The sequence below is a fragment of the Plecotus auritus genome, assembly GCF_963455305.1.
Source record: "Plecotus auritus genome assembly, chromosome: 5".
NCBI lineage: Eukaryota > Metazoa > Chordata > Mammalia > Chiroptera > Vespertilionidae > Plecotus > Plecotus auritus.
In genome coordinates, this window is record NC_137776.1 from 150089054 (window position 1) to 150107080 (window position 18027).

The 18027-nt window shown below is 44.0% G+C and overlaps 1 protein-coding gene across 1 annotated transcript in view; it reads left to right on the top strand.

The window, feature by feature from the left end:
• Positions 1-2722: 2722 nt before the first annotated feature.
• The window catches only part of LOC308248332 (spermatogenesis-associated protein 31D1-like), a gene marked incomplete at both ends in the record, with an annotated part of 51246 nt that continues 35941 nt past the window's right edge, over positions 2723-18027 (top strand). Inside the window, 2 exon segments of the mRNA XM_080668301.1 lie at positions 2723-2983; positions 2986-3296. Of these exon segments, the coding sequence (XP_080524427.1) occupies positions 2723-2983; positions 2986-3296 (572 nt within the window).

The window sequence follows — 18027 nt, forward strand, 5'->3', positions numbered from 1 at the left end:
GGGCCTGGACAATGGGTGTTGCCCAGTAGGTGTCGAGTGTCAGCACTTCTGTATCCTAACTTTGTGAAAGTACTTTGACTTCAGGATAATCAGATTCCTCTTTGATGTAACTACTGACCTCTCTGCTTCACACAGTGGTTTTCAGCATCAAATGAGATAATGTACGTGAAAGTACTTTACAAATGAAGCAACACACATAGGAACCATTTTAATATTATCATTGACCAATTGACCTCATCTACTAATTATTGGGGCTTTCAGAGTTTAGTATCCCAATGATCCCCCATAAAGGGACTCCTCTGTAATACCTGTGCTTCTACCTTTATCACATATAACCCACTGTACTGGTTTCCCAGGTTGCAGATACTACCAGAGGGAAGAGGAGGAGAAAAAGATGCTGATTTCTATCCTTAAAAGGTGACTGGTCTTTCCCCCTTTTTCCTGATCCCTCTTTAGCATGTTCTATGCAATTTCGGGGATTCAGTGCAGCCTTCCATAGTGATGGGAGGGGGTGCCACCGGAACGGGGAATGTGAGTGAAGGCCTTGGTGTGAGTGCTATTGAGTGCATTGTGAAATCATGGCTGTGGGGCAATGTGAAGGGGCAGCAGGCTTCAGGTGCTCTCCCTGCCCAATCAGGCCAGTAGGTCCTCCTTTCCTTGTTCTGGTTGGTCTTGGCTGCAGCTTTGTATCTCTTGTCTCCTGTAGCCGCTTGGGCCAGCATCATGATTCCATCCGCTTTCGTCAGCTGTTATGTCCAGATCCCTCCTGTGATGTGTGTAATAATGCAACCCCTGAGATGGATCAGCTGCTGTCCTCATTGGCCTTGGAAGATGCTACTCTCTCTGTGTCCCCTATAGCTTCCACAGCTCCTGTGACCTAGCCCATGTTCACTCTGTCCCCTGCCTTCTCAGCAGTTCCTCCAGGAGAACTAATACAACTTACACTGCCTGAGCCCTTCCCACTACCCCTCTCCAATCTCTCTCCTAACCCAGTGACCCCCTTAAGTGATTTTGTATCACCATCACCACCAGATCACTCTCTGCCACCAGAGCCTTTTCCTCTACTGGAATCGGAATTTGCAGTGAACATTTCTTCCCCCAACCCCTTGCCTTTCCATCTCTCCCACCACATGTACTCAGAATGCGGATCCTATTGTCCAATCAGAAGACCCTCTGACTCTGAATACCATCTTTCTTGATTCCTCCATTACCCAAGATATCAACCCCTTACCTCAAACCCTGCCTGAATCCCAGCCCCTACCACTCACTCAGATCCAACCCCAGGTTCATATTCCATACCCACTTCCAGTCCTACCATTCAGTCCCATACCCCAGATTAGGGTCTATGGAGTGTATTTTCAGAATGAATCAGACTGTCTCACCTCATCTGAAATTCAACAGCTGGAATGGAATATGTTGCAGAAGCAACATGAAAGTTTGTGGGGTTTACCTACTGTGGTGCAATGATCTCAGGAAGAATTTTGTTCCTCAGCTCCCAACTCTCCTTACTGCTCGCCCTCTAAGGCCCATGTTTAATCTCTATCCTTCCTGTGAAGTTTTCTCTCAGCAGTGAATTTAGGGAGAAACGAAAACATCACCTTGGGAAGAGGCTCATCCAACACCAGTGGGGCCTGCTCTGCAGGATCCATGTGTCTCTGTCACTGATGAGGCCTCTGAGAGTTTGCTCAGAGATATCTGTGTCAAAGAGTAGATATTGCCTCTCATGCATCTCCATGAATAAGGGTCCAAGTAGCAACAATCTAAATGTTGGATTGAGCCAACCAGGGTTTCTGTGAAAGGGGCTCAGAAATGCTTCAGCCAGAGGAGAATGAGGGGGAACACAGCCCAGAGAGTGGCCCCAAAAGATGCTCTGTTGAGTGACTAGAGAGCTCTTCTAATAAGGATTTGGGGTATGACTCTGAGAAATATCTAAACAGCTACAAAATGAGTCTGTCAAGAGAAAATTCAATGGTGTCTGGACAGAGTGTAAGAGAGAACCAGAAAAATGCTCTAAAAGAACTTGAGCAAGAACTTTGAGGAAATCAATGAGGGTCAGCTCCCTGTGACTGTGCATAGTTCATGGCATGTTATCGAGCAGACATTTTCTGTGGAATCCAACACCGAAATAAAACAGAGAAGTTGGTACCATGAGTGGGAAGGGAAAACTGCCTGAACACGTGCCAGGAGCTTTCTTTCCTTGAGTCCAGTGCTGGAAGTCCACATTACCAAGTTTCATTTAAGGAGGATGTGGGGCCTTCCCACCAAAGTCCTTGAACCTAGGGAGAGCATTAAATTGAAGTATACTTCCTCTCATTCCTTGCTTGATTCCAAATCTTCCTCCTCAACCAACCTGATCGGAGGTGGATTCCAAATCTTGGGGCTTCACATCCCTTCAAGGAAGCTCTAAAACCCTGAATCATCCTCGCCTTGCCACCTCACTTGTGGGCAAGGAAGGACAAGGGACCCTGAGACAATCACCCTCATCGCCCATGGGCTAGCAGAGAAGGTTCAGAGAATTCAGGATGCCGGACAGACTCTTCTGCCGGTCACAAACAGTAATATTGGTAAAGAAAGTCAGAGACATTCTCTAAGAGGCAATATTCGCACCCCCAAAGCTGCCCACAAGGGAAAACAGGGCTGGACATAATCCCTAAAAGATCAGAGAATGAATTCCAGTCAGGGCAAAGAGATGAAGAAATCAGAACCAGTCTCCATATCCAACATGTCCAGGTCTGAGAGGCTCAATGATCTTCAATCCAAAATGAGTGACACCTTGACAACCAGCAAGCCGGGAATCCCCCAAAGGATAAATGTGAGTGAGAGTAAAGGAGTAACTACTGTGACAAATGAAAGCCTCCCAGCAAAATTGTCAGTTCTCCAAGATCCTAAATCAGCAGACCCTCAGAAGCAACTACTTTCTGAGTTAAAGTGGAAGCTGGAGAACAGGAAGCAGAGCCAGACCCAAGGCCAACACACATGTCCCATGCCTCCAATAGCTTGACTTACAAAGCCTCCCTGACTCATGCTCAGGGTGTCTCCAGTGTGGATGGGGCAGCTCACCAGGTGCTGCATGTCCATTTGGGGAACAGAGGAGTCAATATGGAGCAGCCACAGGAGCCTTGGGTCCCTAAGAATATCTCAAGGTTGTGCCAGGATAAGAATTTCCCACCAGCTGCAAAGAAAGCGAGGCCCACAGGCTCCACATCAGAAGAGGCTGGTGGAGGGAATGCAGGCTTGGGCACATCCCAACCTGGAAGGAAGAGATTTCCAACTCAGGACCTGCCATTAAAGGAGAGGCTCGGGAGCAAGTCTTCCCAGACCCCATCACAGAAGGCATAGTCTCCTCCTGAAAGCCTGTTCAGAAATAAAATAACCCCCTTTTTTTTCAATGGCTTTATCTTGGGATAAAATGCAAACAGCAAGAATACTCTCAGGAAAAGGGCAGCCCCATATCATCCACACAGAGCAGAGGCCCAGTTAAAAGTAGAGCAGACACTGGGAATTTTCCAGAGAAACTGGGGCATCAGCATGTAGTAGATATCACCTGCCCTCAAGATGCCCCAAAGCTCAGCAGTGTGGGCATAGGCCTTTTAATTCCAGGGCTCTCTCCTGTAAAGTGACAAATACCAAGTCCTGTGGCCAAGAAGCTGTCTGCAGAGAAAGTTCTGGCATTAAAGGACCAGCTATTATGTCAGAAGCACCCCTAATCTGTGCCCTGCAGGGGCCATCCTAGCCCCACCTGCAAACCTCCAGCTGCCTGGGATCTCTTGCTGCTCTCACCACTGCTGAAGGCACTGTGTTCAGAGATCCATCTCTAATATGTAGACAGAAAACCATTCTGCAGAATTTCCATGGGAAAAAATTTCGCACCACAAAATAATTCCTTCCTTGTAAAGAATATTGATTTTCCCTAATAAATGTTTCACTAATAAAGTGATGCCTTTTCTGTGTACCCAGTTGGAGACATGGGTTTGGGGTATCTCAGAGCTTGTGCTTAAGAAAAGAAAGAAGTTAGTTCAGCTCTTACTGTTTGCTTCCTTTGGCTTCCAAAAGTGACCTGCTTCCTGGAGCTCTTGTTGAGAAATAGATATCATGTGCCTTGTGCCATCCCCCCTCCCCGCCCCAGCTCATATCCTCCCTGATGAAGTTTGAGAAGATGGGCTGTGTCTCTTATCTTTTAGTTTAGCTTTAGTAAACATATATATCTTTCCTCTCATTCTCTCTTGGGATGCTTAATATCCTTTCAAACAGCACAGAATACAAGCCTCTGTATCTGAAGATCAAGGTCAGGTATACTTTTCAGAGAATGTCAGTGAAGAAGAGACAGTGGCTTAAGCATTATTTAGAAGGTAGTGATAAGAGCATCCCACAGGTGGGTGAACCCTGAATGGGAATGTTTGGGGGATATGGCTGCAGTAGATCCTGGGCTGGTTGGGGAAGGGTCTAGGAACAGCATAGATCTGCTTAAAAATCTGTCTCATGGGTCATGTTAATGTGATGGGGAAGTGTATTTTAAACTTGACATTGAAGTTAAACTACTGGAAAATCACTGTGGGGAAGGGGTTCCTGCCCCTGGGTGTTTCTTAGATTGCAGGATTGATGCTATATTTTTGCAGAGCAAGAGCATCACTCAGCTGGTCAGAACTCTGAATAGGCAGTAACTACCTCCCAGAGTAAAATAAAGATGAAAGTAAGGAAGAGATGCCTTAGAGTGAGTGGGAAAGTACAAACAAATGCAGAGGGGGAAAGAGTGACCTTACTGTTGGAACAAAGGTTTATGCCTCATCATCCCCACACTATAACCCTGTCTTGGTCCCAGCTTCCTCAATCTGATTCAAGTTCCACCTGATTGAGGCTGATCAGAGCACTGCACAGCCTACTGATGCCTCACACCAAAAAGGCATGGGGCTGTTCCTTGGGCACTAAAACAATATTTACAGGATGTCATCAGGCATGGCATCTCTGTCTTTGAGGAAGGTGATCTTGGTGCCTTCCTTCCATCCATGCTTGATGGAAATATGCAAGATCTTGCCCTTAGCTAATACATTTCACCTACCGGGATGGAGGTGCCATCTTTGATATTCATGGTCTTGATGGAGTTATAATCTCCCCCAGAACACCTGCAGCATATGAACCAGAGGTGAGATCTAGACTATGCACCAGGATTACAGATGTTTTGGGGGGCTCATCATGGATCTCCATGGAATGCTTCCTTTGGGCCAAACCTGCACACATTCCCACCCTTATCATAAGGGTCTGGAGGGCAAGGAACTCCATTTGTACAGACTGAAATACAAAAATGGGATGAGTGTCCTAGTGAGTATTTCAGGTAATTTTCCCAGTAAGCCTTGTGAATCCTGGGTAAAAACAAATAAACAAAACAAAACAAAAAAACAGATGTTGACCATAGCCCTCTCTCACTACCACACTTGTATCTTCTTGTTCAGAGTTATGCTATTGACTCTACAAGGTCACAGAAAATAATGCAGATTTTGTGGAAGCCCTGGGAGGGACCAAAGGTCGGATGAGGCCCAGGCAGGGAACTTGAAGAGGTGAGCAGGCAGTGGAGGACTCTAACATCCATACAGACCGAGGAGCCAGTAACTCAGCCTCCAGTTCCTTCATCATCTCATCCTAGGCTCTTCACTTCCACTACAGTGCACTTTCTTCTACAATATAAAGCTTATTACCAGGAACACCTCTGCCATCTGGAATAGTACAGTCTAACCTTCCACCCTTTGACCTTAAACCCCTATCCTTCCAGTTTATATGCCCCTTGTTAAGTTTTCATTTTTTACTTATCATTAATTTTTCTACTTGTGATCAGTCCATCAGGCTCTTTCTTACCTTCCTTCCTCACAAAGGTAAACTTGATGGCCTATTAAGCAACCAACATTTAAAAAGCTCCACTACAAATTAGCCCTTTCAAGTTCCCTTTAATCCTTCCTGTCTGGCAAAATTCCAACTATGTGTTTTTCCAGAAATGCCTTCCTAACTGATCACTATTGAATTAAATCTCACAGTTGAGTCTATTGGTGCCCCAGAACTATCTGGAAACCATTTATTTACTCCACAAATAATTATTCCATGCTTACCAAGAGTTGGACAAAACAAATGGAGCTTAGGTCCCTATTTCCTTAGTCTGTTCTCTCTCCAAAGCTACTCAAATCTATTTCAAATCTCTTTCACTTTCCTCAAGCTGAGACCATCTCCACTGGATCAACTGATGTGCTGGCCCACTGTTCACAGAGGATATAGAAACCTTCAGATGGGAACTTTTCAACAAAACACTTTCACATTCTTCCTTTTCATGTTATATGGAAAGAGCTTTCCTTCCAAACCTCAAAGGAATGACACTTCCTGAAATCACCCTATTGAGACAGAGTTAAATTCTAATCTTGATGGACTGATGCACTCTTGGCAGGTTTTTCTCCCCCTTCTCCTGTGAGGACCCTAACATCTTTTATTTATTTTTTTTAAAGCTTGTTGTTACCGAAATATATAAACATACACAAAAGCAGATAGAATAGTATATCTTCCCATATACCCTCACCCAATGTTCACAATTATTATTTGGCATATGTATTACAACCCATTTTTACATTATGATTAAAGTACAAAAGTCCATTGAAACATCTTGCCATCCACCTCTCAGACTTATGCTATGTACCAATACTATGTTTCAAAGCTCTCACATTTCTTTGATATTTATCACACATGGAACATACGTTTGCACCACAGATGTAAACAGCCTTGGTAAGGAAAAAGCATTGAGTTTGAAAGGTTTTGGTGATCAGTTCTGCTCTGCCTTTTAGTCAACCCTGAGGAGTCATTCGAGTGAGTTCTCTCAACTACGCAAGAAGTAATCTTACAGAGTAAACCCAGTGCACAATATCACTGTTCCTTAATCACACAGGAACTATACTAACATGCTAAATGTATAGAAGTAGAAAACTATAGAATTGGCATCACTATATGTGTTTTCAAATATTTAGAAAATGTTTTTCCTCTCATACATGAAAATTACTTAAACTCAGTAGATCAGACACTTGTTTACCTCTTTTTCTTCTCCAAATGTCACTAAAAGTAAAAGATGCTCAACATCATTAGCCATCAGAAAAATGCAAATCAAAAACACTATGAGATAGCACTCCACACACACACACACACACACACACACACACACACAGAGAGAGAGAGAGAGACAGAGAGAGAGCAAGAGAGAGAGAGAGAGAGAAATAGCTAGAATCAAAAAGTCAGATAAGTGTTGCAGAGAATATAGAGAATGTGGAACCCTCTTACACAGTTGATGACAATAAAAAATGGTACAGTCACTTTGGAAAACAGTCTGGCACTTCCTCAAAATCTTTTTTTCCCTACTCAAAATGTTAAGCATAGAGTTACCATATGACCCAGCAATGTGACTAACATTTGATTGAAATGTTCTGAATATATCAATTAAATCCATCTGATCTAGTGTGTCATTTAAAATCACTGTTTCCTTGTTGATTTTGTGTCTGGAAGATCTATCCACTGATATCAGTGGGGTGTTAAAGTCCCCTATGACTGTGTTTACTGTTGATCTCTCCCTTTATGTCTGTCGATATTTGCTTTATATATTTAGGTGCTCCTACATTGGTTGTGTAAATGTTTAGAAGATTTAAATCCTCTTTTTGAATTGACCCCTTTATCATTATGAGATATCCTTCTTTGTCTCTTAATATAGCCTTTGTTTTAGCTTTTAAAGATGTCTTTTTAGATCTGTTACCAGTAAACTGTCTTCATTTGTAATTAAGGATCTACAGAGTTGGGAGAGCTCTACAGTAAGAGGCAAGCTAAAAGACAAGTTTGTGAAGGAGACTGACTGTTCTACTTAAGTAACAAAAACCTCCTCAGCTCCTCCTCCATGCTCCAAGACCTGCTGGTTCTTGAAATAGGCCTTTGCCCACCCCTTATTGTGGGGCTGGTTCCTTATCCATCCTGACCTGCAGCATGGATGTCTTGTGTGCTACATTCCCTTAATAAATTCTAGCTGTAATACATACATATATATATATATATATATATATATATATATATATATATATATATATATATGTATCTATATATATCCTTTGTTTTAAAGTCTATTTTGTCTGATTTAAGTATTGCTATCTCAGTTTTTTTGTTTCCATTTGTATGAAATATCTTTTCCCGTTTCTTTTCTTAAAGTCTGTGCGTGTCATTTGATCTGAAGTGGATCTCCTAAAAAAAAAAAAAATAAATAAATAAATAAATAAATATCTCCTATCTAATAAAAGAGCAATATGCAAATTAACCATCACTCTGCTACACACAAGCCACGCCCACAAACCACACCCGCCAGCCAATCAGGAGCGAATATGCAAATAAGCCCAACCAAGATGGCTACAGCCACAGAGAGCAGGAGGGAGGCTTGGGTTTCCCCGGCAATGGAGGAAGCCAAGCTTTCCGCCTGCCCTTGCTGGCCTAGGCCTCCACTCAAGGCTACAAAGTTTCAATGATAGAAGATACATAAACCCAAACAAAAATGGCGGCAGCCACGGAGCTGGAAAGGCAGGAGGCTAGGGTTGCCCCCGGCGATAGAGGAAGCCAAGCTTTCCACACACCCTGGCCGGCCCAGGCCTCGCTTAAGGCTACAAAGTTTCAATTATAGAAGATACATAAATCCCAACAGAAATGGCTGCTGCCACGAGCAAGCAGAAGGCTTGGCTCCGCTCCAGGCTTCAAAGTTTCAATTGTAGAAGATAAATAAACCCCAGATACCAGGGCCTCTGCTTGGGTCGCCAGGGGGCATGGCCAGCCTGCAAACCACCACAGGTCCCTCGCCCAGGCCACCCCATACCCCAAGGGAACCCCCACCCTGATCCGGACACCCTTCAGGGCAAACCAGCTGGCCTCCACCTGTGCACCAGGCCTCTATCCTATCTAATAAAAGAGTAATATGCAGATTGACCATCACTCCAACACACAAGATGGCTGCCCCCATGTGGTCAAAGATCCTGCCCCCATGTGGACACAAGATGGCTGCCACAAGATGGCCAGCAAGGGAGGGCAGTTGGGAGGGACCAGGCCTGCAAGGGAGGGCAGTTGGGGGCGATCAAGGCTGCAGGGGAGGGCAGTTAGGGGTGACCAAGCCGGCAGAGGAGGGAAGTTGGGGGCGACCAGGCCTGCAGGGAAAGGCAGTTGGGAGGGACCCAGGCCTGCAGGGGAGAGCAGTTGGGGGAGACCAGGCCTTCAGGGGAGGGCAGTTAGGGGCAAACAGGTTGGCAGGGGAGCAGTTAGGCATCAATCAGGCTGGCAGGGGACTGGTTAGGGGGTGATCAGGCTGGCAGGCAGAAGTGGTTAGGGGCAATCAGGAAGGCAGGCAGGCGAGCAGTTGGGAGCCAGCAGTCCTGGATTGTGAGAGGGATGTTCGACTGCCCGTTTAGGCCCGATTCCACTGTGATCGGGCCTAAACGGGCAGTCGGACATCCTTCAAGGGGTCTCAGATTGGAGAGGGTGCAGGCTGGGCTGAGGGACACACACCCCCGTGCACGAATTTCGTGCACCAGGCCTCTAGTCCATATATATATATATATATATATATATATATATATATATATATATTATTATTGACTTCAGAGAGGAAGGGAGAGGGAGAGAGAGAGAGAAACATCAAAGATAAGAGAGAATCACTGATCGGCTGCCTCCTGCATGCACCACACTGGGGATTGAGCCCGACACCCAGGCATGTTCTCTGACCAGGAATCAAACCATGACCTCCTGGTTCATAGGTCGATGCTCAACCACTGAACCACACTGGCTGGGCTGAAGTGGATCTCTTGCAGATATGTATGATCTTGGTTTCTTATCCATTCAGCTACCATATGCCTTTTGATTGAAGCATTTAATCCATTTACATTTACAATGATTATTGATAGGTACATAGTTATTGCCATTTTATTATTCATATTTATGGGTTTATTTAATCTTGTTCTTAAAGAAGTTCCTTTGACATTTTTTGTAATACTGGTTTGGAGTGATGAACTCCTTTAACTTTTTCTTATCTGGGAAGCTCTTTCTCTCTCCTTCAATTTTAAATGATAGCCTGGCTGGGTAGATTATTCTTGCTTATAGATATTTGCTTTTCATTACTTTAAATATTTCAATCCAATCCCTATTATACAAGAGTGCCAGGTGGATAGTAACTTCTTGGGGGTATCACTTTATAAATTATATAAATGTTGAATCAGTATACTATACACCTAAAACTATCTATATATATAAAAGGCTAAGTGACCGTCCGACTGTCTGACCTTCCGACTGGCCAGTACTTATGACACGCCAGGGGGCAGACGCTCAACACAGGAGCTGCCAGGCTGCGGTGACAGTGGTGGTTCTTGGTGACTCATCCTGGAACCAGAGAGGAGGGAGCCCGATTCCTTGTGGGGCTGCGCGCTTCCACCTTCCTCTATGGGTTATGTTGTTGCTGGGGCACTGTCGGCCCTGAATCTGGTTTACTGCACACTTGCATTTGCTTTCCACACCCTGTACAACAGCAACTTTGCAGAGTGCCCTCTCATACTCTGGGACCCCTCGGGGGTTTCGGCCCGATCCCCGCAAGCCAGGCCAAGGGACCCCACCTGCCGGGGAGGGTGCGAGGGAGGTTGGCTCCAGGGCATGTCTGGCCTTCTCGCCCAGTCCCGCCCCGCTGGCCACCACCTGGGACCACCTGCATTAGTCCCTGCACCGGAGCCAGCGCCGTGAGTTGGAAGATCCGAGCATGAGTTTTCTTTCTTTTTCTGTCCTCTCCTCCCCTCCACCACCCTCACTCTGCAGATGCTCTTCAAGCTGCGGCACCACCCCAGGAATTCTAATTAATTTCCTTTCAATGTGCATGAATCCATGCACTGGGCCACTAGTTATAAAAGAATACTGAATGTTAACTGTAATTGAAAAATAAACATAAACAAATGTTCATAGCAGTATATCATTCATAATAGTCAAAAGGTGGGAACAACCCAAATGTCCAGTAACAGATAAATGGGTAAGTAAAACACGGTATATCAATCAATATTATTTTGGCAATAAAAAATACTGATACATGATACATCGTGGATGAACCTTGAAAACAATATGCTAAGTAGATGGAGCCAGTCACAAATGACCACATATGATCCCATTACTAAGAAATATACAGATAAGGAAATCTGAAGAGTCAAAGTAGATTAGTGGTTACTCAGGGCTGCAAGGCACCAGCTTTATTTAAGTAGGAGGTTTAGGGAAACCTAAAGACACTACAGGGGACAATAGCAAAGATAATATAGGAAATGGAAGCCTTTGACATTAAATATAGCCAACACCTAGCCTTTCCCTGTAATTTTCTGTCATTCATTTCACTTATCCACATCATATAATACATTGTTGTTGTTGTTATTATTATTATGTCAATGTTGCCAAAGCATGGAATAATCTTTTGGCCAAGTCTGTTATACATCCATCCTTAAAGTAAGAGTGTTATTAAGGAAAGACCACTCCACTTACACTTGGACTGGTACTGAGAATGGGGTTAGTTTCCCAGAGGTCAACAGAGCAATTATTTCCAGAATAAATCCTGGGTATCAAACAAAACAAAACAAAAAACAAGTAAGATGTCTACTACAGCCCTCTCTCTCACCGGCCCATTTCTGACTTCTTGTCTGGAGTCATGCCATTGACTGAAGCTTATAATTGCTCATTCTGTGGGTGGACCCTTTACCTCCATTCCAGTTCAGTTATGGACATATCCTAGAACTTATCACCAGGAACCCTTTGGCCTTCTGAAAATATGACATTGAAACCGAATCCTTTCAACTTATGCCCTCAGAGTGCCAATTCCTCAACCTATTCAGGAACTACAAGCCACTTTATACTTTCTCCCTGTCTATTTAACAAATGTTTCTCTTCATTTCCTCTCCAGGAAAACTTCATGGTCCATCACTTAACTCCTAACCTAAACAGTCTAAACATCCCACCCCACGCCCCTTTCCTCCACACTGCCTGTCAAAATCAACTGCCTTTTTTAGACCTGCCTTCTAGTAAGGGGCTTATTTCACTTGGATAAAATCATGCATGTATGCTTGTGCCACCATAAATCTATGTTATACTACTGTGGGTTAGCTCCATCATGCCTGAAAAGAATCCATTTCCTCCTTCCGTGTTTAAAATATGTACTAGGCTCTCTTCTAAGCACTTGGGACACAGGAGTGAAGGAAACAAACAAAGCTTCCTGTCTTGGTGTAGTTTACATGATTGCTTTCTTAGTCAATTCTCTTGTTTAAGTACTGAGAACTATTTCACTTTCCTACAACTTCTGCGCACACCTCACTCGTTGAGCATTATGTGCTGGACCACCGCAGGTGAGTGAGAGGTCAGCAGATCAGAAGTTTTCATTATAAAATCATCAAAACAACAACAAAACCAAAACCAGTATGTGACCCCCACCCTCTATTCCTCCTTTCCTTCCTATTATACTGAAAGGTTCCCCTGGATGTTTTCCTGGAACCCCACCCCCACACCAGCTGGTGGTGTCCTTGCTTTCCAGTTCACACCACTTTGCACATTGTGTGGAATACTTGGCTTAATTACAAATGACCCTCAAAACAACGCGGGTTTGAGGTAGATGGGTCCACTTATATGTGGATTTTTTTCCAATTGACAAGCTCAGTTCTATATGATCACAGTTCAATTGACCCAGGAAGTTCAATTGACCCTGTTAGTTCAAAAATTTGTTGTTCAAACTTCAACTGCTGGGAATCCTCATGCGCAGTTAACATGCAGATTTTCGTGCGAGTCGTCGCCGCCCCAACCCCAGTGTGTGCTCATGTCAACTGTGTCTACCTTCTGAGAGGACAGAGATTTACGTTTTACCTCATCACAGCCCGGAGCACCTGGTGGAGCTCAGGAACCTCTGGAGGAAGGAACTAGAATTCTGCAAGGGGAGCTCCGCCCAACGTACCCTGGGGGCGGGGCCACGTCCGGGCCGGCCCCTGAGGCTGTGGCTTTTGGCTTTGTAAAGCAAGCTCAGCGCCAGGCAGGTGTTGGGACTGTACCTCCAGCTTCTGGGTCGTATTTTCATCTTCCTGGAAGATAAGAGTTAAGATTGAACTCAGAGAGTTTGCCAGGAAGGCATTAAGACTTCTCCCTGCCCTGCCAGCCCTCAGTCTACCTTTTCACCCCTACCTGCCAGGCCTCACAAGCTCTACTTTCCTGCACCCTGTGGAGGCTGAGGCCCCAGAAGACGCTCAGAGGCCTGGGGTAGCGGCTCTGCCAGCCAGACGAGGTCTTCCTTCAACGTAAGGACTCATCCAAGCTCCACGGAGGCGGATTTTCTCTTTCTCCATCTTAGTATTGAGGACCGAGAGGGCTTCACCTTGCCCTGGCAGCCTGGCCTTTCAAAGTAACTGCAGTCTTAGATCTCATCTGTTGTGTGCGGAGATACTACTGGAGGTGGAAGAGAATCTTTTTTTGTGACTTTCTTCACTATCAGAACGTATTATGTAGTAATTTTGAAAGAAAATGGAAAAGTCAAAGGAAGAGCCTCATAGATTCCCACCTTCAAGACAATTCTTAATTTTCTGATGCATGTTTTTCCAGATTTTGCTATGCCTATTTTTTTTCACTTTTTAAATAATAGGTACTGTAAAAGAAAAACACTATCATTAACATTTTTATGTTATTAAAAACTTTCATTAGTAATATTTTAATGATAAAATCCTATTAAGTGGAACAGTATTAAATTATATTTTTTGACATTTGTATAGTTTATAATTTTTTGAAATTTTAATATTTTGCTTATTGTGTTTGCTCAAAATTGTAGTTGCTTATAAACAGTCCTGTCCAAACAGCATAAAGCTGTTCCTAGATGTCTGCTTACCCCAGGATTTTGTCCAGAGCTGAATGCTTTTCTTTCTCCATCTTCCTTAGATGAGTTGTGCACCCATTTGGTTAGCGATTTCAGTACTAGATTTTTCTCTGAGTTTCAAGCCAATGAAACCAATTACTTGCTAAACATCCTCACTGTAGAACCTTGCACACTTAACCTATTATTTTCCTCTACCCTCAACCTTTTTTTCTCTTATACTTTCAGTATCCAACACCACCAGGTTCATTCTAGTTTTCTCCCTTTTCTTGTTTGTAACTTCTTTCTCCCACAATGAGGAATCTAATTCCATTATCTTTAAATATTGTTCAATCATTCCTCCTGTATGTGAGCAGTCTCTCATTAACACTGTCCCCTCCACGTATGGGTGTCCTCTTCTACCACTTGTGCTGAGAAATCCGCATGTTTGGAAGTTGTGTTAGGAAGCACCAACGCTCTGTACCAGGTAACCCTTCTATGCCAAGCCCCCTTCACCCTGCTTGGGCTCTGAGACTCACATTTGGGACATTGACAACACCTCTTATTGCCCCACCCCCTCCCACATCCCCTTTTGGTTGTGAATGTCTATTTTGTTTGGCTCACAAATTTAATGGGCATAAGGCTCAATTATTCATGAAGGGAAGAGGAAGAGGAATGCATAATCTTTTACCACCTTAGTTTTCTTGAATCATAATTGACGTAAAAAACTGCAAGTATTTAAAGTGTAATACTAGCTGAGTTTGATAATGAAATTATTACAGTCAACACATTCAGATCTCTACATTCATTTTGAAATTTTTTTAAATTAAATTTTTATTGAGACTTGAAGATTCACATACCATTTTAAGAAATAATTAGCTGTATCTCATGTATTTTTTATCTAGTTTCCTCCCAAAACTGCAGAGTAATATCACAATGAAGATATTGACATTGATATAGTCAAGATACAGAATATTTCTATCCTTACAGATGTCTCTCATGTTGGTATGTTATTGACATACTCATTTCTCCCCTTTTCCTACCCCCTCTAATCTGTTTTCCATTTTTATAACTTTGCTAATTCAATAACATTTTATATATATGGAATGATATACTATTTAACTTGCTTGGATTTGCTCTTTTTACTCAGCTTAATTCTGTGTAGACTCATTTAGGCTGTTGTGGGTTCATTTATTTTATTTTATTGCTGAGTAGTATTCCATGGCATGGATGAACTAGAGTTTGTTCAGCCAGTTGAAAATACTGTTTTCAGTTTTGACTGTTACGAATAAAGCTTCTTTGAACATTTGTGTACAGGTTTTGGGAATATATAAGTTTTCACTTCTTTATGCTAAATGCCCCATAGTGTAGTTAGTGAGTTGTATGGTAGCTGCAAGTTTAGTTTTTTAAGAAACTGAAATTATGACTGTATGTCCATTTTTACATTTCCTTCAGCAACATATGAGTGATCCAGTTTCTCCTCATCCCTGTCAGCATTTGGTGCTGTCACTGTTTAAAAATTTTTTTAGTGATCTGACATTGTTTAGTGATATCTCATTGTGGTTTTAATATGCATTTTGTGAATGTCAAATGATAATGAACATTTTTTTCCTGGGTTTAATTGCCACCTATAGTCTTTGGTGAAATGTCTCTTTGTGTCTTTTGCCTATGTTCTTAATTGGATTGTATTGCTTTTTTACTGTTGAGTTGCCAGAGTTCTTTATGTATTATTGATACTAACTAGCCCTATGTTGGATTTGTGGTTTGCAAATATTTTCTCATAGTCTTTTCATTCTCTTAACTGCCTCTTGCAGAACAATAGTTTTTAAGTGTGACAAAGGTCAATTTATTAATATTTTCTTTTACAGGCCATGCTTTTGGTGTCACATTTAATAACTCTTTGCCTAACCTTAGATCATGAGGACTTTCTCCTTTTTTTCTAAAAGCTTTATAATTTTATGTTTTACATTTAAGTTTGTGATCCATTTTGGGTTAATTTTTACATAGTTGTAAGCTTAAGCTGAGGTTCATTTTTTGTTGTTGTGGAGAGGATGCATATGGGTGTCCACTAGCTCCAGCACTATTTGCTTATTTATTTACTAGGGGCCCAGTGCACGAATTCGTGCACCTTGAATAGAACCATGGGCCGTGAGGCTGCGGTAGGCACAGGGGCGGTTCTCGGCCCATCCTCTGTGCTCCTGCCCATCCCCTGCTGTCACGCTCCCCCCAGTCACCTGTCTGCTGGCAGCCCTGCTCCTGCCGCTGCCGCTCCTCTGTGCTGATGGTGCTGGCCCTGCCTGCACCCACTGAAGGCACGAAGCAATTGGGGCTAGTGCCGGCAGTGGGTGTGAGCGGCAGCTGCTGCCCCGATTGCCCCTTAGGAGCAGGGGGAGGTGAAGAAGCCCTCAGGGGCGATTAGGGCTGGCAGCTGCCACTTGCACCCACTGATGGCGCCAAGTGATTGGGACCAACACTGGACACCGGCAGCGGGTGTGAGAGGTGGCTCCGGCACTGGCAGTGGGTGCGAGCGGGGCCATCACCAGCAGCAGGTGCAACAGGTGGCTGCCAGCCCCGATTGCCCCTCAGGAGCAGTGGGAGGTGGAGAAGCCCTGTGGGGCGATTGGGGCCAGCAGCCGCTGATGATGCCGAGCAATTGGGGCCGGCACCAGGTGCCAGCAGTGGGTGTGAGCGGTGGTTGGGTGCAAGCAGGGTCGGCACTGGCAGCAGGTGCCAGCGCCCGACGGGACCGCAGTGTGTGGGAGCAAAGAATTTTCAGTACACCAGAGGCTTGCCCTGATACAGCGACTGGCACCATGACTTGGTCTGGCGCCGCCATTCACCTGCTCCACCATCCCACCACGGCTGACACCCATCACGTTCCATGCACGTCCCCTGGTGGTCAGCGCACGTCATAGCAACCGGTTGTTCTGCTGTTGGTCTATTTGCATATTAGCTTTTTATTATATAAGATATTAAATTGATTGGGGTTACATTGGTTCACAACATAATATAATTTTTAGGTGTACAAGCTTGTAATTCAGCATGCTCACCACCCAAATTCTAGTTTCCTTTCATTACCACATATTTGACCTCTTTACCCACATTGCTGTCCCCACATTCCCTTTCTTCTCTGATAACCACTATCCTGTTGTCTGTATTTCTGTTCTTGTTTTGTTAGATTTTTTGTCACTTTTTGTTTTATGTTGCACATGAGTGAAATAATATGATTTTTGTTCTTTTCACCTAGCATAATACTCTTAAGATCTATTCATGTTGTCACAAATGGAAACATTCCATCTTTTTTATGGCTGAGCAGTATTCCATATCTTCTTTATCCAATCATTTGATGATAGACACTTAGGTTGTTTTCATGTCTCGATGCTGCAGTGAACAGAATGGTACATATATATTGATAAATAAGATTTTTCTTACTTTCTTAAATACCAAGAAGCAGTATTGCTGCATCATATGGTGGTTCTATTCTTAATTTTTTGAGGAACTGATTTCCATAGTGGCTATACTAATGTAAATTCCCATAAACAATGTACAAAGGTTTCTTTTTCTCCACATCCTCTGTAATACTTGCTCTGTTTTTGTTAATGGCCAATTCTAACAGGTGTGAGGAGTTATCTCAGTGTGGTTTTGATTTCTTTTCCCTAATAACTAATCATGTTGAACATATATACTAATAAAAGCCTAGGTGGCCCTCGTGTGATGCCCTCATATCATCACAAGATGACCGCCCCCACGCCATCACAAGATGGCTGCCACAAGATGGCTGCCCCATGTCATCACAAGATGGCCATCCCCACGTTGTCACAAGATGGCCACCACAGGATGGCTGGAAGGGGAGGGCAGTTAGGTGGGACCAGGCCTGCAGGGGAGGGCAGTTAGGGGCTACTGGGCCAGCAGGGGAGGGCAGTTGGGGGCGATCGGGCTGGCAGGGGAGGGCAGTTAGGTGTCAATCAGGCTGGCAGGGGAGCGGTTAGGGGCGATCAGGATGGCAGGCAGAAGCAGTTAGGGGCAATCAGGCAGGCAGGCAGGTGAGTGGTTAGGAACCAGTAGTCCCGGATTGTGAGAGGGATGTTTGACTGGCAGATTAGGCCTGATCCCTGTGGATCCCCAGATTGAAGAGGGTGCAGGCTGGG